This window comes from Drosophila serrata, unplaced genomic scaffold (genome assembly GCF_035046125.1).
Source record: "Drosophila serrata isolate PLE 108 unplaced genomic scaffold, ASM3504612v1 contig_240, whole genome shotgun sequence".
Classification (NCBI taxonomy): domain Eukaryota; kingdom Metazoa; phylum Arthropoda; class Insecta; order Diptera; family Drosophilidae; genus Drosophila; species Drosophila serrata.
This window is the reverse complement of record NW_028257138.1, coordinates 6,931,202-6,953,886: the sequence shown is the minus strand read 5'-3', so window position 1 is coordinate 6,953,886 and position 22,685 is coordinate 6,931,202. Positions and strand designations below refer to the sequence as shown.

General features: G+C 40.5%; 4 protein-coding genes and 2 long non-coding RNA genes across 7 annotated transcripts; all 6 read left to right on the top strand.

Annotated features, from left to right (window-relative positions):
• Window positions 1–3,258: 3,258 nt before the first annotated feature.
• On the top strand, window positions 3,259–4,344 carry LOC147644021 (uncharacterized). Its single transcript, XR_015271233.1, has 3 exons — window positions 3,259–3,511; window positions 3,569–3,692; window positions 3,757–4,344. It is a non-coding gene; the product is annotated as an uncharacterized LOC147644021 (long non-coding RNA).
• A 7,025-nt stretch (window positions 4,345–11,369) lies between these two features.
• LOC147644020 (uncharacterized) lies at window positions 11,370–12,929 on the top strand. The gene is made up of 3 exons (XR_015271232.1): window positions 11,370–11,576; window positions 11,634–11,757; window positions 11,822–12,929. It is a non-coding gene; the product is annotated as an uncharacterized LOC147644020 (long non-coding RNA).
• Window positions 12,930–15,112: 2,183 nt separating this feature from the next.
• LOC110182395 (seminal metalloprotease 1-like) lies at window positions 15,113–16,268 on the top strand. The gene is made up of 2 exons (XM_020950435.2): window positions 15,113–15,361; window positions 15,431–16,268. Exons 1-2 carry the CDS (start codon window positions 15,145–15,147, stop codon window positions 15,976–15,978), a joined length of 765 nt encoding a protein of 254 aa, XP_020806094.1. The 5' UTR covers window positions 15,113–15,144; the 3' UTR covers window positions 15,979–16,268.
• A 5-nt stretch (window positions 16,269–16,273) lies between these two features.
• On the top strand, window positions 16,274–17,127 carry LOC110182350 (seminal metalloprotease 1-like). Its single transcript, XM_020950390.2, has 2 exons — window positions 16,274–16,490; window positions 16,551–17,127. Exons 1-2 carry the CDS (start codon window positions 16,274–16,276, stop codon window positions 17,093–17,095), a joined length of 762 nt encoding a protein of 253 aa, XP_020806049.2. The 3' UTR covers window positions 17,096–17,127.
• A 214-nt stretch (window positions 17,128–17,341) lies between these two features.
• LOC110182380 (seminal metalloprotease 1) lies at window positions 17,342–18,430 on the top strand. Of its 2 annotated transcripts, none has more exons than XM_020950422.2 (3): window positions 17,342–17,478; window positions 17,551–17,773; window positions 17,835–18,430. In XM_020950422.2, exons 2-3 carry the CDS (start codon window positions 17,557–17,559, stop codon window positions 18,380–18,382), a joined length of 765 nt encoding a protein of 254 aa, XP_020806081.2. In that variant the 5' UTR covers window positions 17,342–17,478; window positions 17,551–17,556; the 3' UTR covers window positions 18,383–18,430. The 2 variants fall into 2 exon arrangements, with proteins under 2 accessions (XP_020806081.2, XP_086687113.1); XM_086830987.1 differs by having other exon boundaries at window positions 17,532–17,773.
• Window positions 18,431–19,386: 956 nt separating this feature from the next.
• On the top strand, window positions 19,387–21,974 carry LOC110182371 (uncharacterized). Its single transcript, XM_020950412.2, has 4 exons — window positions 19,387–19,671; window positions 19,755–19,857; window positions 20,343–21,309; window positions 21,394–21,974. The coding sequence occupies exons 1-4, from the start codon at window positions 19,490–19,492 to the stop codon at window positions 21,813–21,815; spliced, it is 1,674 nt and encodes a 557-aa protein (XP_020806071.2). The 5' UTR covers window positions 19,387–19,489; the 3' UTR covers window positions 21,816–21,974.
• The last annotated feature ends 711 nt before the right edge of the window (window positions 21,975–22,685 follow it).

Below are 22,685 nucleotides of genomic sequence, written 5' to 3'. Positions count from 1 at the left end.
TCCGGCTTATATATACGTATATCCTTGCAAACAGGATTAGAGTCTGGGAGCCGAAACGATGACAGTTTCTCAACTTTTAAATGTAGTCTCCCATGCGTGCAATGGCTCAATTAAGTTATTATTCTCCAGCTCCAAAGCCGAACGGAAACATTTGAAAGTTTCACATTAATACTGCCTCATTTACCATGTAATGGCTTGTCCTCAAATATTTGAGACAACTTTTCCAGAAGCAAGCCAATGGGAATTGGCTTTTATTTGGGGGGCTATTAAACGCAGGTAATGTAATGTAAACAAGGGAAAACGGAGTGTGAGTTTCATGGGAAATTTTAAGAAAAATTAATGTGACTTAAAGGAAAATTAAAAAACAAATTAGAATGAAATTATTAACAGAATAATATTTGTAACATCAACTTTATGAAAGCCTATACTTTTCAATAATATAAATTATAACATTATTATTCTCACAAGTTATTTCCTAGTCCCTGGAATTATCATAAATTATTCCATATTTAACCATTTGCATTTCAGTAAAAGAAGTGTTATATCAACAAATGTATTATTATTTACAATCAATTGCATTGAATAATCAGAAAACGCGATAATATTTATTTATATTACATTCATAGACACAATGATTGTAAATGCTTAAAAAAAAAACCTGAAAAAATGTCTATGCTAATAATTATCCTGGAAATAAATATCTGACATAACCCGGTTAAAGACCGACACATTTTTGCACTCTCTTTCTGTTCATGGATGACAATTTTCCAGCCATGAACTCTCTGCTGGTGCATGAAAAACTCACTTAACAAATTCATAAAAATCAATTAATTCAGACGCGCAACTTTTGCACGCTCCTGCAGCTTTTCCCCGGATTACTCCCAGCGTTTGCCATTTGTCCAGGACACTCCTCCGCATCCTGCTGCACAATCCTGGCCGGGACGGGGAGATAGTGGCAACAGTTTGTGTTATGAATATTTTAAGAGGCAGCCGTCTGTCTCTCCCTTGTCTAACCGAATAGAAAAACGACAATAAGGCAGCAGGAGCAGCAGGGCCACAACAGTGGAGCAAAAAAAAGGCAAGTAAAGGAAATAAAGGACTGTAGGACTACAGGACTGCGAGGACTGCTAGGAGCTGCCACTGTGGCGTAGAAACTGCAGTTTGCTCGCCACATTCATCTTAATTTCCTGTCACGACAATGACAACGAGGTTCGTTGCTTCGCTCGTGGTTTGGTGTGTGTCCCTCAGCACATCCTGGCCAGCCAGCCAGCTAGCCATCCAGCCAAGTGTGCGTCTAGCCAAGCGGCTGACCAAAGTCCAGAAAACAACAGGAGCCACACATTTCACTGCCATTTTGTATGCACTTTTGGTGGAAGGATACCATGTATTGTTTATGAAGTTTGCCACCCGGCCTGCACTCTGCCTGTCTGCAAGTCTAAAGTTTTAAGCCAAGATGAGGTGAGAGTCCTGAATGATAAATATCATGAGGGAATGGTGCTTGTCCCTTAACCTAATAAATAATAATGTTTAGAACAAAATCATAGTTTTCTATGGTAGTACTTCTAATCTAATCAAAGTCTTTTATGTATATATTTTCTTTAAATAATTTTTAGGGACTTTCTTATTCGTCTTAGTGAAGAAACTCTTTCTTCACCGTTTAGATTTTTTCCGTGTTGAGCGCTTTTTAAGCCTTTGTAGCGGCTGTTGCTTTGGCTTTAGACTTGGTATCTGTATCTGTAGCTGTATCCCGAAACTGTGCCGGCTTTGTATCCCATAGATGGAATTGCTCTCTGTCTCTCTCTAGTCCTTGGGCATCCTTGTGCGTGGCAGTGCCAAATGCCGTCAAAAAGCAAAAGGGGGCTAGAAGCGTTTTGCCCAGGCGTTTCGCATAAACAAGGGTGGCGCCCTCATCCGTTTCACTATATCCTTTCCACAGCTCCCCCGTCTGCTCTGTCCGCTGTCCGTTGTCCGTGTGTCCTTTGTTCCTGCCACCCAACTCTTCTTCTGCTCGATGGTATCGCGTGCCACAGGATATTGCACTCTAAGCCAGTAGATGGCGTCATGTAAAGCTGGACAACATCCGATTAAAACTTTACGATGTGCGTGTGTCCGCCAGTTCTACTCGTTCCTCTGGTTTTTTTGCAGCCGCTGTCTGCGAATGCGAATGGTAACGGGAAAAGGACTAAAAAGGGGGGCAAACGGGGTCTCTCGTTGGTCAGCAAGTGGATAAATTCTCATTTACTGCTCTTTTAAGCATGCTGTTTTTGTCGCTTCCCCTTATCCTTGCTTTTGCTAGTTATACTTGGGTCAGAAAAAACACACAATTGGGGGATTCTAGGACTTGCTCTTGGACTTTGTCTAAGTTAATTCGAACTGATTCGATTAGAAATACAATTGTTATTAATTGTTTAATATATAGGTTCTTGTTTTTACCTCATAAGTAGAACTCGCTCTTAAAACTTTATCAATTAAAATCACCAAATAAATATCAAATAATTTCCCTAAATTATCCTATTAACACTTTCTATAATTAAAAGAAAATACCCCAAAAAAATCCTTGATCATTTCCTGGTTCATATTACCTTTTCCCCCATAGAGTAGAGGTATCAATTAGTCCAACCCCCTCAAAAGACCAAAGACCATAGCCCGCTGTCGTTCAGTTTCAGCGTGTAAATTGTCCTCTGGTTAGAAGTACTCGTCGGCCGAAAGGACGAAGGACGTGTGGCAGGGTAATAGCGCGGCATGTTAAACTGACCGCAAGCATTGTTTATCATTAAGTGCGGCCCATGGGCAGAAGGACATATGTGGGTGAGGGAGAAGGACCAAAGCAGAGGGCTTCAGTTCGGGATTGGGCCAGTTCCCGGGTCAGCATGTGTCACATGACATATGTGCAGCCGGAATGTACTGAGAGCTCTTCGTCCACGGGCTGTGCACAACATTTTTCTGGTTTCCTCTTATACACAAAACGAAATTTTATACAAGAAAATAATTGGAAATTGATTCCTTTCAAATAAAATCTAGCAAAGAAAGGTAAAGATAAGTATAAGAAATATACAAGAACGATAGATAAATCCATGAAAAATTTAATGATATTTTTGTAGTGGCGACTGAAGACCCTGCCACGGAAATCAGCCTAGAAGGATGCTACGCTTTATGTGAAGCCTAAGTCTAGCTTCGCCAGTGTTGGCGATCACGTAAAGGTGGTCAAGCGACTACGTAAGAAAGCTTTGAGCAAGCTTGCACGTGCCGTAATGTAGAGCTGCATTTAATTAAAACGCGTTTTGGCATATTTAACAGAGAATTTACATTTGCTCTGAAGACGAAGAAGAGCGCATTTGCCAATTAGGAAATTTTTTCAAGCCGACTTTCCGTTTCCGTGGGAGGTCTTTTTAAATCAAGGTCTAGAAGAGCATAGACGTGTCGGGTGCTCGTAATTATCAATAAATCAGACAGTGGCAGTGAATCGCGTAAACTAAAAGTTGAAGTGGCCGCTGAAAGCTTCGCAGAAAAAGTGAGTAGAGAAGTGCCAAATTTGTGGGGCACAGTGAGTAACCTTTTTGTTGCCCAGGTTAGGAAAACTAGAAAATTGGAGGCAGCAAAGCAGCGTCGACGCACGGCCAGGGCCAAAGGTCGACAAGACCTTTCGCCAAGGGAAAATCCCTTAACTTTGTTACCAGGGCTCAAGCCAGCGGGTAATTATGAAAATGAAGTGTTTGTTAAAGGCAGTGCTTACTGTTTGAATGGAAAAATTTACAGATTGGGCCCTGCAGTAAAGAGTCAAGTCCCTAGGCAAGGGGTACCCCTAACCTGAGGGGATGAAGTAGAGAAGCTACAACCAGCGCAGGAGGAGCCGATCCCCAGGAAAAATCAGGCCAACAGCGCGGATGCGCAACTCATCTCTTGGCCAGCTTCGTGTCGGGAAAAGCGATTAATTCTTTTTTGTGAAAATTTTGCTAACCTCGCGGGTTAACCTTGACCTGACCCCTGTGTTCTAACCTCCTCCTCATGCAAGTGAAGAATAATTTTAAATAGGGTTTTACCCTTAAAGCCCATTTTGGTTACTTTTTCTTCTGAGTTTTGTGCGAACAATTTGCTCTAACAAAGACAATGTGATTAATGGCCCAAAACATTTGTTAATATTGGCCTTTGAATTTAAAAACTTATGCTCGAATTATGCTCTCGATCTGCTTGCGTCTAGCCGTGAATTTAATGAAGCCGAATAACGAAAATTTATGCTGAATTTCCAATATTTTAATTTAATTTATTATTAATTTAGTTTTTTTAATTTAATTTTTACACCTTTATTTTTACTTCAAATTAAGTTCCATTGTTGCATAGCAAAAAGAACAATAATATAAGAAAAATAGGGCCATTCGGACTTTAACCCCTTTTTTCCAGAGAAAAGCTTCGAGGGAGATCGATCTTCGCCGATGGAAAATTGAGTGAGTCTAAAAAAAAAAAAGCCATTCGAATGAAAACATGCAATTGAAAAAAAAAGAAAAATACTTGAAAACTTAAACAATTTAAAATGATTTGATTTAAAATATACGAAAATAAAATCTCCATAAGCTAATGCAACAATTGAAATTGAAATTGAAATGAACTAAAGAGTTGAAGTAAATTTATTTTAATAGATAATAGAAAAGAGAAAACATGAAGTAAACGAACATTTAATAATACAATTTAAATTTGATTTAAACTTTTAAGAAAAATTATCTCTTTTGAATTTTGTGCACAATTTTTAAACACATATATGTACATCTATGCACCTCCTTAATTTTATATATTTTAATTTTAGCTTATATTTATCTTTGTTAGCTTTAAGTATTGAATTAATTTCATTAAACCTGTTTTAATTTAAAAAATCATGTTAGCTTAAAAACCGGTATATACCGACTCGTAGGATGACTCCACGGTCGTAGGGTCCTGAAGGGATCACCAGAGCCATGCTCTTGCGGCAGGTGATCGTAGGTTGGGTGGGCACAAAGCGAGCACAACAACATCTGTGTCTCTGCATTGTATAGATTTTCTCTCTGTCTTCTCTTCTCTCCACTTCCGCTTTTCTTCTGTCTTCTTTATGTTGTGTGAATTTTGTTTATCATTTCTTCCGGTTTTGTTCTAGCTTTTATTTTGTCGCAGCACGCTCAATTCTAGTCTTTGTAATAATAATGTGTAGTCGTTGTCCGAGATCTGGGTGAGCAAGACCTCCACCCCCAAAGCCGACGAGCTAGAGCCGGAAAAATAAAGCGTGCCCCAGCAGCCCAGATCCTCACCAACCCCGACGAACTATAAGGTTGCACGCTACAGTTATAATTCATTATTATTATTAAGAAAAGTGGCGCCCAAACGTGTGGAGCCTTAGTAAAAAAAATTATTTTTTTATTAAGACTCGCGGATAGACAAATTCAACACATTCTACTTTAACTCTCTCTTGTAATTTATACAACAATTTCGTTTTATTAATTCTTGGATAACAGCTTTTGAATATTAGTATTTGTAACTGTCCAGAAATAAATTCTTTCTATTTTAGTTAATTTAAACTAGCTTTCAACTTCTTCAAACTGGGGTTAAATTTTTTTGTTTTGTCTTAAATAGTCTTGGAAAACAGTTGTGATAAATATTAGTATTTCCAACTGGCCAGACTTAAAGGGAAACAAAAGATTTTCCTACATTGAGAGGAAGTGACAAGGTGCCGTTAAATTGAGGAAAACAGAGAGGGCAATACAAAGAGCATTTTCTGTCCCAATTTTATAGCACTAAGTCATGAAACTAGTCTCGACTTTAAACACAACTCTATGGAAAATTCTGGCATTTCTTTCGAGTAGTGCCATATCCTGGAAAAGTATTTTACAGCTTTCTTTAACTTTCTTTCTAATCTTTTCTTGAAGCTTTATTTTTTTAGATCGTATTCTGGAATACATGCGAACGTGTTTCCGAACTATTCGATGTCCGAATTCGAAATAAATAAGTATCGCTTCCCTTGTTCTGAATAGGTCTTGAACCTAATCAAAAATCTTTTATTTTTCCAATCTTTCAACTTCTGAGAAAATCAATTTAAAATGACCCTTCGATACGTGTGACATCTAGAGTTCGGTAAATACAATTTGATTACTTTATTCTTGATTTATTCACGATATTTCATCTCATAATTTTCTATATTTTTTGGCTTAATTTATTTAAACATGTTGGCTATATTTATCGCAAAGAAGCAGAGGGTTCTGAGAATTCGATTGCAGCAAGAAAACCGCTATCGGAACAAGATCTCATTTGTCGAATTTAATTCGTATTTTTTATTGTTGAGATTTTCTTGAGAACGATGGGGTTAGACCGCTCTCCAGAAAGGGGGGCTGAATCAAGCCCAAGCTATAATTGTCCGATATGTAAGGCAGATATAAACACTGCCGAGGTCTTTGTAACCTCATGCCAACACGAGTTTCACAAGCGATGCATAGAAGCTCACTGGAAGGATAGCGCACAATGTCCGGTGTGCAAAGTATCTTGTAGACCAGCTATCTCAAAGCCTATAGAGGGATCTGACAGGCAAACCCGAAGTGGCTCGAAGAAACGGCAGCCGTTAGATACAGTTTCTCAGCAAGCATTGGATAATACAGCTTCAACCTCAGGACAAAGTTCACAAACGAACACAAGTGGGGTCAACAATTCAAGCGTTTTGACGGCTAATGCTATTACTTTACTGGCTATGGAGCGAAGGTTACTGGCTACGCTTTCAGAGAGGATGACCGATTTAATTCAAAATTCCGTAACAGATTGTATCACCAGGGCGTTAGCTAATTCAAGTCGAGGTATGGACAGTGCTCAGAGTGAGCATTCTTCACAGCGGTCGCTGGGAAACGATGATGTTAGGGGCGGATCTAGAAATGAATCCAGAAGCGAATCAAGACAAGTCCTCTTGGCTCCTGGTTCTCCCGCTTCTCAAAGAAGCACTTCCTCCGACTTAGCAAACCGACCAGATAAAGTCGTGCATATCCTGAACGGATGGAAAATCAAATTTTCGGGCACAGGAGTATCTGTAGACAATTTTATTTACAGAGTTGATACATTGACTCGGGAGACTTTAGGCAACAATTTCTCTTTGCTGTGCAAACACGCTAGTGTCCTATTTGAAGGCAAAGCAAACGAGTTTTACTGGCGATACCATAAAGCTCATGGAGAAATTAATTGGGACAGTTTCTGTTCAGCTTTGCGCCTTCAGTTTCGGCAGAGCAGAGACGATGGCGATATCGAAGAATTAGTTAGAAACACTAAACAAAAGCCGAACGAATCGTTCGATTGTTTTTATGATACCATTACTGCATTAGTCGATCAGCTGGAACATCCCTGGACATCGAATAAGTTAATTCGGGTTCTGAGAAACAATTTGCGGCCAGAGATTAGACATGAAATTTTAAATATTCAAATTAATTCAGTTTCGGAGTTAAGAGAGATTTGTCGCAGGCGCGAAGCCTTTTTAGCCGATGTTAAGCGGTCCAGTGGCTACGCGCGAAGCACTCCGTTTAGAAGGGAAGTGTCAGAGTTTGGTCAGGAATATGAGGCTCAGATAGATTCCGAACCTGAAACTGATGGCGACGTCGAAGCGTTTTCTTTGTTGTGCTGGAATTGTCGCAAAGAAGGCCACCGATATCAAGATTGCGTTTCGGAGAGAAGAGTATTTTGTTACGGTTGTGGAGCTGCAAATACTTACAAGCCAAGTTGCAGTAAGTGTTCAAAAAACTCCAAAGCCGGCATGTCGAAGTCGCAATTCAGACAGAAGACTTCGAGTGCCTCACGGAACCAAGCCACGATGACCGAAGAATAGAAGATGCAGCTGAGGTTGCACAACTCCCTTTCCCTGACATTCAACAACTACCTGCTAGTCCCTTGCTACATAGCAAAATCTCGGACTTAAGAGAAATAATTTTACCGGAGGATAACTTTAAATTACAGGATGTACAACAACACAGGTCTCGCAATTCTACTCGTATAAAATCATTCTGGCAAAATGTTAAACAATGTAGAATTGGCATCGAGTACATAAGCTCTCTACCGACAGGACCAAAAGATCCTCGACCCTTTTTGCCAATTAATATGTTAGGTCGAGTAGTTTATGGCCTGTTAGACTCCGGCGCATCAATAAGTTGTGTTGGAGGAAACTTAGCTCGTGAGGTAATATCCCAAGGGGATTACAAAGCAATTAACAGCAATGCTACTACGGCTGATGGCCGATCACAGCAGATACTAGGGTATTTCCAGGCGGATGTTGAGTACGCCGACGTAAAGAAACTGGTGAAAATTTACATAGTGCCCTCACTGAAGCAGGATTTGTATCTTGGGATAGATTTTTGGAAACTTTACGATCTTCTTCCCAGGAATTTGTTTATTTCCGAATTAGACGCAACGGAGACTGACTGCAAGGACAAAGCTGACCAGCATCAATTGTCCGATATAAATAAAGCCAAGTTGGCGAATGTTGTGAATTGTTTTCCATCATTTAGTCAGGAAGGACTCGGTAGGACCAATCTCATATCCCATTCCATTGACGTGGGCAATGCAAAACCAATTAAACAACGCCATTTCCCTGTCTCGCCGGCCATAGAAAAGGCAATGTATGCCGAAATTGACAGGATGTTGCAGCTTGGGGTAATAGAGGAGTCCGACAGTGCATGGTCTTCTCCAATCGTTATGGTTACGAAGCCTGGAAAGGTTAGAATTTGTTTGGACTGTCGCAAGGTGAACAGTTTCACCGAAAAGGATGCATATCCTTTACCTCAAATTAGTGGCATTCTGAGTCGCTTGCCGAAGGCTGAATATATAACTAGTCTTGATCTAAAGGACGCTTATTGGCAAGTGCCTTTAGACGTGGCTTCGCGCGACAAGACAGCGTTCACTGTTCCTGGTAGACCGCTCTATCAGTTTAAAGTAATGCCGTTCGGGCTGTGCAACGCTACTAGTACAATGTCTCGGTTGATGGACAAAATAGTGCCAGCTCATCTTAGGAACGAGGTTTTCATTTACCTAGATGATCTCTTGGTAGTGTCATCTAGCTTTGAGAGACACTTAGAAGTGTTAAGAGAAGTTGCGTTACACTTGAGGCGTGCAGGTTTGACGATCAATATTGGCAAAAGTCACTTCTGCATGCTGAGGGTTCGATATTTGGGCCATATAATCGGCGATGGTGGGATTCGAACTGACCCTGATAAGGTTGCAGCAATTAGGAATTTCCCATTGCCTACAACTTTGCGCAGCTTGCGAAGCTTTATGGGTCTGTGTGGATGGTATCGCAAGTTCGTTCCAAATTTTGCATCTCTTTCTGCCCCGTTAACAGATCTGATGACTACAAAAAGAAGATTTAGTTTGACTGAGGCGGCAATAAAATCGTTTGAGGAACTAAAACAATGTCTTAGCGAGGCTCCAGTTTTATGTAGCCCCGACTTCTCCAAACCTTTCGCTATACATTGCGATGCTAGCAAAACCGGAGTAGGAGCTGTGTTGGTGCAAGTTTCTGAAGAAGGAGACGAGCGTCCTATTGCCTTCATTTCGAAGAAATTAAATAAGGCGCAAAGGAACTACACAGTCACTGAGCAAGAATGTCTAGCAGCAATCGTAGCTCTTAAGAGTTTTAGGGCTTACGTTGAAGGACATAAATTCAAAATAATAACCGATCATGCTTCATTAAAATGGTTAATGTCTAATCATGACCTAAATTCGCGTTTAGCTCGATGGGCTTTGGCCTTGCAAAGGTATAATTTTGAGATTGAGCATCGCAAAGGTTCGCTTAACGTAGTTCCCGACTCCTTGTCTCGGGTGAACGAAGACGTGATGGCGGCAATAGACTTGCGGGAAGGATTCCTTGTGGATCTTAATTCCGATCGTTTTAAATCAGAGGAATATACGCAGCTCGTTCAAAAAGTGAGTGGAAATCAGGCAAATTTTCCTGATCTCAGGGCGGATAGCGGATATGTTTATCGAAAGGCAGAGCATTTGACAGGAGAGCAAGTGCACGACGAATATGCTTGGAAGCTGTGGGTGCCTAAGGAACTGGTGCCTGAGATACTTTCTCGAGCTCACGATAGCTCGTTGTCTGCTCATGGCGGAATACACAAGACAATTGAGAGAGTCAGGCGGTATTATTTTTGGCCAGGACTCGTGGCAGATGTCAAAGCCTACATCAATGCTTGTGAAGTGTGCAAAACAACGAAAGCACCAAATTATGTTTTGCGACCACCGTTAGGGAAAGCACCAGAAAGCCAACGATTTTTCCAACGCTTATTCATAGATTTTCTCGGACCTTATCCCCGATCTAGAGGTGGAAATATAGGTATTTTCATCGTGCTTGATCATTTTTCTAAGTACGTTTTTCTAAAGCCCGTAAGAAAGATCGACTCCAGTGTCGTTATAAAGTATCTCGAAGGAGACTTATTTATGTCGTTTGGTACTCCTGAAACGATTGTTTCAGACAATGGGTCTCAATTCCGGTCGCATGCATTTCAAAAGTTGATGCAGCAATATACTGTTACGCATACACTGACGGCAGTACATTCGCCTCAGGCTAACGCCTCCGAGCGCGTTAACAGGTCCGTCATCGCTGCAATTAGAGCGTATTTGAGGTCTGACCAAAAGGACTGGGACGAACACCTAAATAGGATCAGTTGCGCACTAAGATCGTCCGTGCATTCAAGCCTGGGTACTACACCCTATTACATGGTTTTTGGGCAGCATATGGTCAACTCCGGGTCCACATACTCTTTGCTGAGGAAGCTCAACCTTTTGGATGATCGATCCTTAAAGTTAAGTCGTCAAGACTCGTTTGACGTTGTGCGGGAGAAAGCATGTAAGCGAATGCTGGAGAAACACTCCGAGAACGAAAAGAAATACAATCTTAGATCTCGAGTTGTGTCTTATGCAGTGGGACAAGAAGTGTTTAGAAGAAATTTTAAACAAAGCAGTTTCCAGACCGGATATAATGCTAAATTTGGACCTTCTTTCGTGAAAGCAAGAGTGCGAAAGAAATTAGGAAGCGCCTACTACGAGTTAGAAGACTTGCAAGGAAAACCCGTAGGCACATATCACGCGAAAGATATTCGCCAATGATCTGGCTTCAGTCGGCATCAGTCTAGGGTACCAGTGGCATGTATACCCTAGCCAGATGTTACCGGGGGGCTTTTGTAGTGGCGACTGAAGACCCTGCCACGGAAATCAGCCTAGAAGGATGCTACGCTTTATGTGAAGCCTAAGTCTAGCTTCGCCAGTGTTGGCGATCACGTAAAGGTGGTCAAGCGACTACGTAAGAAAGCTTTGAGCAAGCTTGCACGTGCCGTAATGTAGAGCTGCATTTAATTAAAACGCGTTTTGGCATATTTAACAGAGAATTTACATTTGCTCTGAAGACGAAGAAGAGCGCATTTGCCAATTAGGAAATTTTTTCAAGCCGACTTTCCGTTTCCGTGGGAGGTCTTTTTAAATCAAGGTCTAGAAGAGCATAGACGTGTCGGGTGCTCGTAATTATCAATAAATCAGACAGTGGCAGTGAATCGCGTAAACTAAAAGTTGAAGTGGCCGCTGAAAGCTTCGCAGAAAAAGTGAGTAGAGAAGTGCCAAATTTGTGGGGCACAGTGAGTAACCTTTTTGTTGCCCAGGTTAGGAAAACTAGAAAATTGGAGGCAGCAAAGCAGCGTCGACGCACGGCCAGGGCCAAAGGTCGACAAGACCTTTCGCCAAGGGAAAATCCCTTAACTTTGTTACCAGGGCTCAAGCCAGCGGGTAATTATGAAAATGAAGTGTTTGTTAAAGGCAGTGCTTACTGTTTGAATGGAAAAATTTACAGATTGGGCCCTGCAGTAAAGAGTCAAGTCCCTAGGCAAGGGGTACCCCTAACCTGAGGGGATGAAGTAGAGAAGCTACAACCAGCGCAGGAGGAGCCGATCCCCAGGAAAAATCAGGCCAACAGCGCGGATGCGCAACTCATCTCTTGGCCAGCTTCGTGTCGGGAAAAGCGATTAATTCTTTTTTGTGAAAATTTTGCTAACCTCGCGGGTTAACCTTGACCTGACCCCTGTGTTCTAACCTCCTCCTCATGCAAGTGAAGAATAATTTTAAATAGGGTTTTACCCTTAAAGCCCATTTTGGTTACTTTTTCTTCTGAGTTTTGTGCGAACAATTTGCTCTAACAAAGACAATGTGATTAATGGCCCAAAACATTTGTTAATATTGGCCTTTGAATTTAAAAACTTATGCTCGAATTATGCTCTCGATCTGCTTGCGTCTAGCCGTGAATTTAATGAAGCCGAATAACGAAAATTTATGCTGAATTTCCAATATTTTAATTTAATTTATTATTAATTTAGTTTTTTTAATTTAATTTTTACACCTTTATTTTTACTTCAAATTAAGTTCCATTGTTGCATAGCAAAAAGAACAATAATATAAGAAAAATAGGGCCATTCGGACTTTAACCCCTTCTTTCCAGAGAAAAGCTTCGAGGGAGATCGATCTTCGCCGATGGAAAATTGAGTGAGTCTAAAAAAAAAAAGCCATTCGAATGAAAACATGCAATTGAAAAAAAAAGAAAAATACTTGAAAACTTAAACAATTTAAAATGATTTGATTTAAAATATACAAAAATAAAATCTCCATAAGCTAATGCAACAATTGAAATTGAAATTGAAATGAACTAAAGAGTTGAAGTAAATTTATTTTAATAGATAATAGAAAAGAGAAAACATGAAGTAAACGAACATTTAATAATACAATTTAAATTTGATTTAAACTTTTAAGAAAAATTATCTCTTTTGAATTTTGTGCACAATTTTTAAACACATATATGTACATCTATGCACCTCCTTAATTTTATATATTTTAATTTTAGCTTATATTTATCTTTGTTAGCTTTAAGTATTGAATTAATTTCATTAAACCTGTTTTAATTTAAAAAATCATGTTAGCTTAAAAACCGGTATATACCGACTCGTAGGATGACTCCACGGTCGTAGGGTCCTGAAGGGATCACCAGAGCCATGCTCTTGCGGCAGGTGATCGTAGGTTGGGTGGGCACAAAGCGAGCACAACAACATCTGTGTCTCTGCATTGTATAGATTTTCTCTCTGTCTTCTCTTCTCTCCACTTCCGCTTTTCTTCTGTCTTCTTTATGTTGTGTGAATTTTGTTTATCATTTCTTCCGGTTTTGTTCTAGCTTTTATTTTGTCGCAGCACGCTCAATTCTAGTCTTTGTAATAATAATGTGTAGTCGTTGTCCGAGATCTGGGTGAGCAAGACCTCCACCCCCAAAGCCGACGAGCTAGAGCCGGAAAAATAAAGCGTGCCCCAGCAGCCCAGATCCTCACCAACCCCGACGAACTATAAGGTTGCACGCTACATTTTTGAAGCTTTAGAAATTCATTTGTTGGTGATATTGTGACCTAAAATCAATGCTATTCCTCTATTTAATAAGATAAGGCAATCCCCATCTAGATTTTATTTCTGTTTATTATATCTCCTTTAATTTTTCCTACTGTACAGCTTTTTTCTCTACTGACCAAACATGTGTATTGTGGCTGCCTTGGGTTAATGGAGTCGTTAGTTAAGGCCACTAAAAACCAAATGAAAAGCTCAACTTTAAGCGCCCAAACATTAAATAAAGGAAATAAAATAAACTTTAAACTCTTCGTTTGTTTTTTTTTAAGCCATTTTCGGCAAGCAATTCAGCTCTCCCCGCCTTTTGCAGCGAGTGCATGGAAAACTTTTGTAATTAGGAAGCAATGTCGGTCATTAGTGCGGCAGCTGGGGGGCACGGGTGAGGGGAGGAGAGAGAGTGAATCCCGGGGAAAGAGCCACAAAAAGGCGCCGGCAGTCAAAACAACAATGCAAATGTGCAGCAGCGAAAAACCCCAAAAATTTCCTTCCACATGGAGAAAGATGGAATGCACTACCATAAAGTCAGAGAAGTCAGAGAATATTTGCAGAGAGATAATTACGAATTTTCAATGCGTCTGTAGATAGTGGCATAACTTATGGTTCACAGACATAACACAGGCACAAGTAAAATTGCAAGAAAATTTAAAGAGTTTCCTATACGGTATTTCGTTCTAATTTAACATTTTAAAACTATACAAAATGTGTCCTAATCCCGGTTGGAAAAAACTGCAGACTGCCATTGAGACAATGAAAAGGAACCTCTTCGCGATGGCAATTGCAGACAACTAAAAAATATCAACGCTAAGGATTTTTGTCCAGGACCTGAACTGATTCTGGCTGGACTACCGGGCTCCGGCATCGGGCATCGAGCGCAATTTTAATAAAGTTTGAATGCAAAACTTTCCGATTTGAAATGCGCATAAAAGTTAACTATTTCCGACGGTCCAGCAGCGTTTGGCTGGAAAAGTGAAAAATCCGAGAATGTGTGTGTGTGTGAAAAGTTTCCATTTTTCGCCGCACATTGCGGTGATCATTCGATGGTCTCTGAGATGGAGTTTAGTGTCCCCAGCCAGGACCCCCTGACAAGCAGCGGATGTGACGACCACGCCCCTTCCCTCCAACTGACTGACAGAAGGCGCTGTGTCCTTGTCGCAATCTCAGTCTCCTGCTGGCCCTGGCCATAAATTAAAGCCAACAAACCGAGGGCGGAAGCAAAAGTAGCAAGTGGGTGGGGGGAGTAGTGGGTTTTCAACAGCCAGGACAAGTGGATTTTCAGCCATTGCATCTTGGCCACGAATGGAAATGGGAGTTGGAATGCAAACTGAGCCAGGAACTGTGACTGTAACTGTGACTCTGAGTGAACGGAAGCGCAGGCTGTGCTGCTAAGTAGCCTCGAGCTGCCTTGGTTAACGATCAACTTGGACACTTGCAGAAAAAGTAATTATAACAGTTCTTATTTCCATAGTATATTCTTAGGAGATAATGCCAGTAACGATTAGTAAAGAGCGCCTAAAACCAGGTCATACAATTTTTGAGCAACCATAACAAAAGTTAAGTTCCAATTTGTGACTTAAAATATTCAATTATATACTTTTGTGATACTTTTAAATAAACCTTCTTACCATACCATTTTGATTATAAACATTAAGTGGCATTGAAGTTACAGTTTAGATTAAGTGAAATCAATAAAAAGTTTCAGTATTTGTAAGCTTTGTAAGTTTCAGAACTCAGTTGAAAATGATTTCTTTGTGGATTCAGTTGTTCCTTTTGAGCTGTCTCTGCCCTCGGGTAATTCCAGCTCCCTTAGATACTCCAAATGAGGACCAGGATCCCGAGCTAACTGCAGGATATTTCGAGGGCGATATGGATGTTATACTTGGACGGAATGGACAAGTATCGCCTGCAACCCGATGGCCGAATGCCACAGTCCCTTACCGAATTTCTGAGGAGTTTGGTAAGCTAAGACATTTAGATTATATGTGCAAATTATTTATTTATATTTAATGATTTCTATCTGCAAAAGAGTCTAACCAAATGGCTCACATAGAGCTGGCCATGAAAATCATCGAACGTTCCTCTTGCATTCGCTTTGTGCCCGCTGCTAAGGATGCAAAGGACTATGTTCATGTGATCACCTCTACGGATGGATGCAGCTCCCAGGTGGGCTATCAACCAGGTGTGCGAGTCCTTAGGCTTATACCTAGTGACCTGGACATACGCTGCTTCAGACTGGGCGTACTCCAGCATGAGTTACTCCACACGCTGGGATTCCGGCATCAACAGTGCTCCCCGGATCGTGATGAGTACGTGAGGATCTTGGAGGAGAATATCATCGAGGGCAAGGAGAAGTACTTCCTCAAGTATGATGCTTCTGAGCTGGAAAACTTTGATCAGCCCTACGACTATGCCAGCATTTTGCACTATGGTCCCAAGGCCTTTTCGGCGAATGGAAAGCCAACAATTAAGGCCCTAAGTCCCAAAAGTCAGAGCCTTTTGGGTCAGCGTAAGATCATGACTGAAGTGGATGTCAATAGACTCAATACAATGTACAAATGTCAAATTCCATTGTAAAGTTGTTCCTTAAATATTTATTTTATTTTATAATTAACGTTTTTTATGATGAAAGTGTGTTAGTGATAAAGATATAATCACAAAGGAACCCATTAATTTATAATTTTTGATTTCTTTTATGTACACTGCACACTTTTGATATGGCCTTGAGATTACCTTGGCATTGACCTCACATTGACGTTATGACTGCATTTCAAAGCTAACTGTTATCACGAATAATGAGAAATAATACTTATTTTATTGACTCTGCATTGTATATAAATTCGGAAAATTGCACTTTCTAATGCATTCAAAAATGATTTCTTCGTGGTTTAACTTGTCCCTTTTGTGCACTCTCTGTTTTGGGGTCTTCTCAGTTCCCCTCGATCCTTCGTATGAGGAGAAGAATCCCGAGGTGAATGATGGTTATTTCGAGGGTGATATAATCCTAGACGTGGAGCGGATTGGAATGTTAAACCCAGACCGTCAGTGGCCCAATGCAATTGTTCCCTACAAGATCTCCGAGGAGTTTGGTGAGTTACAACTTCCTTTTTCTATTATATAAATTATTTATATTCCATATTGTTCTTCAGAACCACCTCTGGCTGACTATATAGTGCAAGCCATGCAAAAAATCGAGCAAGTCTCCTGTGTTCGCTTTGTGCCCGCTGTTAACGAGACTACATTTTTATCGGTCCTTGTGTCGGCAGACGGATGCAGCGCACACTTGGGCCATGCGACTGGTGTAAGGAATCTTTATCTAAAACCCAGTCTATTAGACCAAGGCTGCTTTAAGATAGCAGTCATTATGCACGAGCTACTCCATATTTTGTCATTCACTCATCAGCAAAACTCCCCGGATCGTGATAGTTACGTGGTAATTATGACAAATAATATCGAAACGGGTAGGGAAAGCAGTTTTCAAAAAAGATCTGCCGCTAATTTTGGGAACTATGGTGAGAACTATGATTATGGCAGTGTTTTGCACTATGGTCCCAAAGCATTTTCGAAAAATGGTCTCCCCACTATTGTACCCATAAATCCATTGGGATTGCTTGTAATGGGTCAACGCATAGATATGTCTGATGTCGATATTAGGAGACTCAATAATATGTACAATTGTACAACTGAAACTTAAACTTAAAAATAAATACATGCATGACTAAAAATACAGTTGGTTTTTGTTTAATCGTTTGGGATAATTGGTTGATGTATTAAAAATGTTTATAATTAATTTTGGTTAAGGACAATATGCAAGCATTTTATTAGTTCGCAACTTGACTTGTGCAAAAAATAATCATCTCAAGTTTTATTTTCTTTTGGAACATTATCGATTTAATAGTTCACTATTCTCAGTGTACAATTGACTTGATATTGACCTGGATTTCTTTTGACCTTGGCATCAATAATTTTAAGAGAGAAAATAAAATGGTAAAAAATTGTTAAAGGTATTGCGATAGCAATTCTCCTCTAGATTTTGCAGTTTTCCCAATTCCCTCGCTTATCAGTAATCAATGACAAGTAAGTGGTTTTATAGCCTCACGCTTTTGCGATAATTAACAAATTATTAACAGTTAATGCCATTTAATTCAGTTGAAAATGATTGCTGCTTGGACCCACTTGTCCCTGCTGGGCATTCTCTGCTCTGTGGTGTTCTCAGCTCCCTATAATAAACCCCATGAGGAAACGGATCCCGAGCTGACCGCTGGATACTTCCAGGGTGATATGGATGTGGACTTTGGACGGAACGGACAACTATCAGAGACGCGTCGGTGGCCAAATGCAACCGTACCCTATAGGATCTCCGAGGAGTTTGGTATGAATACTAAATATAACTGTGGAACAATATTTCTTATATGTTTTTAAAACCTTTTTAGATGCTCCCTATGTGGCTTATATTGAGTTTGGCATGAAACTAATCGAACGTTCCTCCTGCATTCGCTTTGTTCCTGCCGCTGAGGATGCCGAGGATTATGTTTCTGTGATAACCTCCACTTCGGGTTGTAGCTCCAAAGTCGGCTATCAACCAGGTGAACGAACCGTGAAACTTAAGCCGGGAGAACTGGACGCGGGTTGCTTTAAACTGGGAACCATTCAGCACGAGCTCCTCCATACCTTGGGCTTCCACCATCAGCAGTGCTCACCGGATCGGGATGAATACGTCCAAATTGTGGAGGAGAACATCTCCGAGGGTCACGAGAAGAACTTTGTCAAATACGAGGCCGATGATGTGGGGGACTTTGATCAGTCCTATGACTATGGCAGCATTTTGCACTACAGTTCCATGGCTTTCTCGGTGAATGGCAAGGCCACCATTGTGGCTCTTAAGCCAGAGGGTCAAGAGTTAATGGGACAGCGTTTGATTATGAGTCCCACCGATATCAATCGACTCAATACCATGTACAAGTGCCCAGTGCCATTGTAAAGTATTACAATAAATATTTTATTTTGCGAAGCATTACAAAATGACAAATGCTATATAATTTTAGTAATCTTATCTGGAATCAATCGGAAGTGATTGTTAAGGGTTGTTAAAAAAGGTAATTGGATGTCATAACCTATTATCAGCGAAAAGGTTTGATTCATTCGTTAAAGGTATTTTTTTTTAAATATTAAAATTCTAAAAATTCTTCTTAATTTATTTCATTTCTAAAACAATTTTCTAATCTAAAATTATGTGTTGCTAAGGGTTTGTATATATGTATATTTAGTCAAAGCTAATTGTCAGCATATTCTTTTGCTGTCTTTGTCCTAATCAAAGTAAGCCATTCGCTTATCAATATAAATTATAAACACTTAAAAGAACAAGTGATTAATGATAAGTTTGCAACTGGAAAATTACCTTTTTTAAGGTAAAATTTTCTCCAACACTTTCTATTTAGTTTTCGGTCATTTTCACTTAAATGTCAGCATAGAAATTCATATGTACTGAAAGATATGAAAGCTTATCAGTTACCTATTTTATAGCTCTGCATTTTCCAAACAAGTGAAACTTCAAACCGAAAAACTTACGCTCTTTCACCTGGCCACGAATAAAGTGGCCGCATCAGTTGATAAGATAAAAGCCAAGGAGGTTTATCTTATCAGCTTTGGAAGTGTAGGGCAACTCTTGCAGGGCATATTAGTTTACTAAGAGGTTTGATATTTAACTTAATAAATTATATGGAGTTTTGTTTAAAATCTCTATAAAATTGACGCAATACAAAATAATAAAGAACAGCTTATGAAAATTAATAGGTTTGTTATTGAAAAAAGGGATTTATTAACATATTTTACATAAAGAGTAGAGAGAATACCCTTTCTTACACCCAATAAAATAAGAAAATGTAATATTAAGTAACTAATTTAATGAACCAAACTTGAAATAAACTAATATAATCAATCACTGGAAGGTAGCTCAACCGTTAGTCATGGCCCAAACTGAGAGACAACGTTCAGTTAGTCGAGAATTACGGAGCGTTGCCATAGCAAGCGCTTCGAAAATGACGAATCATTAATTCCAGTTGAAGAAAGTTATGGTCGTGGCCAGCATATGGCTCTGCAATGTATCGTAAAGCCCAAGATGTGGTTGGGTCTTAAGCAGATCCTGCTCTACGTGGGTCTCCTGCTCTGCGTCCTCCTTCAGGTGTGCAGGAGCAAGACCCAGCTACAAATGTACTGTCCCACCGTTTGCCACTGCGATCTCCACGCCCAACGCAATCGGGCAATATGCAGGTGAGTACTTTGGAAAAGTACTTGTTTTTCTTTGAATTTATTATTGATTATTTAATAATATATATTTTGTATATATTTTTCAGTGCCAAGCGCTTGATAAGCGCCAATATAGAAATGCCAAAGACAGTTGAATTGTTGGATTTGAGTTACAATGATATAACCAGCATTGACGATGACTCCTTCAAGGCAAGTGTATAAATAAATAAGCTTTGAGCTCATTGAAAATGTAAATAGTTCGATTAGATCGTTTATATACATTTAAAAAAGCTAAATGGCGTTTTTAATTATGACAAAGACTAGTTAATTCATTTTGAATACCACTGGCTTTTTATAAAAACATTACTCACAAAGGCTGTTTATATAAAAGCAATGGAACTCATTGCAAAAACCAAATATTTCTTATTAATAAACTACCTAAGGCTCTAAGGCATTAAATTGTGTTTAGTTTATAGCAATTTTAATCACAAACCATGCTAAAAAATCTTTAAACCTTTTATATATACTTCATAAGAGCAAACGAAAATATTTAAGTTAAAGAAAACTATTTAACAAATTCAAACCTATCCTTTTATGATTAGTTTTGTCTATAAAATCACCTGTTTGGTTTATAATTTGTATACCTTTATATTTATTTATGTGCATTTATTAAGTATATTTTTGTAACCCCTTAGACCACCATTCACCTGCTAAACCTTACCCTAGCCCACAATGCCATTAGCACCTTGTATGGCGATGCCTTTGCGGAGCTGCATCGCCTTCGGTATCTGGATCTTTCCTATAACCGCCTGGAGCAGATCGATGAGCATATTCTGGAGGCTAATGGCCAACTGATTCACCTCAATCTGGAGGGCAATAAGCTGACCACCCTGGGCAGTGGTCCCATATTGAGGAGTCCTTCGCTTCGCTCACTCAATTTGCGCAATTCGCAGGTAAACCAATTGGGATTGGTACTCCTAAGTGCCCTGCCCCAACTACGCCAACTGGACTTGGCCCAGAACCTTCTGCTGACTCTAAGTCCTGGGGATTTCCATGCTCCTCGATATCTTGCCTCGCTAAATGTGGAGGAAAATCCCTTCAATTGCGATCGGGCTTTGGCCAAAGTGGCAACCGGATTAAGGCAGCGTGGAGTGGCGCTCTTCATGAGCGACTGCGTGGAGGAGGAGCAGGTGGAGTCGAATCAATCGGCGGAACTGGTGGAAATCAAGGAGACGGCCACCATGAAGTTCGAGCGTATGGAGCATGTGGAGCCCAGTACCCAGGGACCTCAGTCTGTGCTGGAAATCTGGCGGGAACTGGACTCCAGTGAGGAGGACAGCAGCGATGAGGAGGAGGCCAACGGTCAGATGTCCTCGCTCAGCGACGTTTGTGAGGGAAGTCGCGAGAAGCTGTGCCTGCGTTACCGCACCTGTTTGGAGCGTGTGAGCCACGAACTCCTGGCTGGCGGAAATTCCAAGCTGGACGACAGCATGGAACGCACACACACCTACGACGAGGATGACCTTAAGCTGGCCTTCATTGTGGGTGGAGCCACCGGCGTTTGCATGGTCATCTTTATCATCACCTTTGCCCTATGTCTCAAGAGTTGCTGCGAGATGCGCAAGAAAAAGAGCAACGAGGAGGTGACCGATGGGGATTCAGGTAGGATTGCATATGGAGATTGTTTCTCCATTGAAATATATATTCAAGTTTGATGATTTAATGTTATTATTTTGTCTGATTTAGCCCCCCTGGACCCCTCCCAGGAGAACCTGCCCACCATTCACACCTGGACGCCGCAGCGGTCACGTCATCCAAGGCGCTCGAATCCACAGCGCCCCCATAGCTCCTCGTCGCGCGCCATTGTCCGGCAGCCATACGGACCGCAGGATAACTTTGTGAACCGCCTATTTGGACGACCGGCAAGGAGTCAGTACTACCGGACCATCAATCAGAATACAGCCACGCTCATCCGGCGGTTGAGTCGGAGCAACCTCTTCAGCAGTCGGGATCGGGGGGAGCCGGTCACGCCAACCACGCCGGCACCAACTTCCACGACCCGATTCTACACGGATGTGGTGGAACGAGGAGCGGCCAGGCCGGAGACACCGCCTCCAAATTATGGGGACGTGGTGGTTATCGATAATTGTGATACGAGTAACAAGTGATGTCGCCCCACCAATTCGCCCTTTATAGTTTTTAAGTATAATTTACCTCATTTTAAATATTTTAAACTGCTCTTAAATTCAGTTCAAGAAAAATATATATATATAAATATCTTGAGTTTAAGAAATTCTTATATGCCTTCAAAGATTTTGAATATTTTGAAAGAGAATAAAATAAAATATATACATATAAAATATATATATATAAATATAAAATATATTATACTCAAACAAAGTCAAGCTATGCTTGAAAAACCCCTTTGAAATTGATATTAAGAAATGGGGTCCATGATAATAAGGAAATTAGTTTAATAACAAATGCATAGCTAGCACAGCGGATATACATATATAAATAATAATTGTCATGGTTAATACTTACCGCAGTAAAGGAAGCACGGTGATCCTCTCTGTCGTCATTTCTTCCAGTGTAGAGTTATGCTTTTGATGACTTCATCGAAGTGAGCGTCTTCCTGGTCATCCAATTGCAATGCCTTGATCAGATGGCATAGTTGAAGTTGAAGATCACTATCACTAACACTAGCACTATCACCACAGATGTTTACACTACAAAGGCCACGTACAGACTGAGGGCAGCGGCGTTAGCGTGCCTCTATTTATAGTTCCCGAGTGAAGAGAACAGAGAAAGTGTGAGCGAGAGAGTAAGAGATACCTCCAGAGAAAGAGGCATCCCAAGAGATAATTAGAGAGTGATAAACATAGCGAATAAGTGAGAGGGAGAGAGAGAGGGAGCGGGTGCTGGAACAATTTAAAATAATGCATTTTCATTGTTTACATTTAGCCATGATCGATGCGGTTATTGATGCTGTTCAGGAATATATATTTGGGGGATAGGCATCGACTCCTTCACCCCAT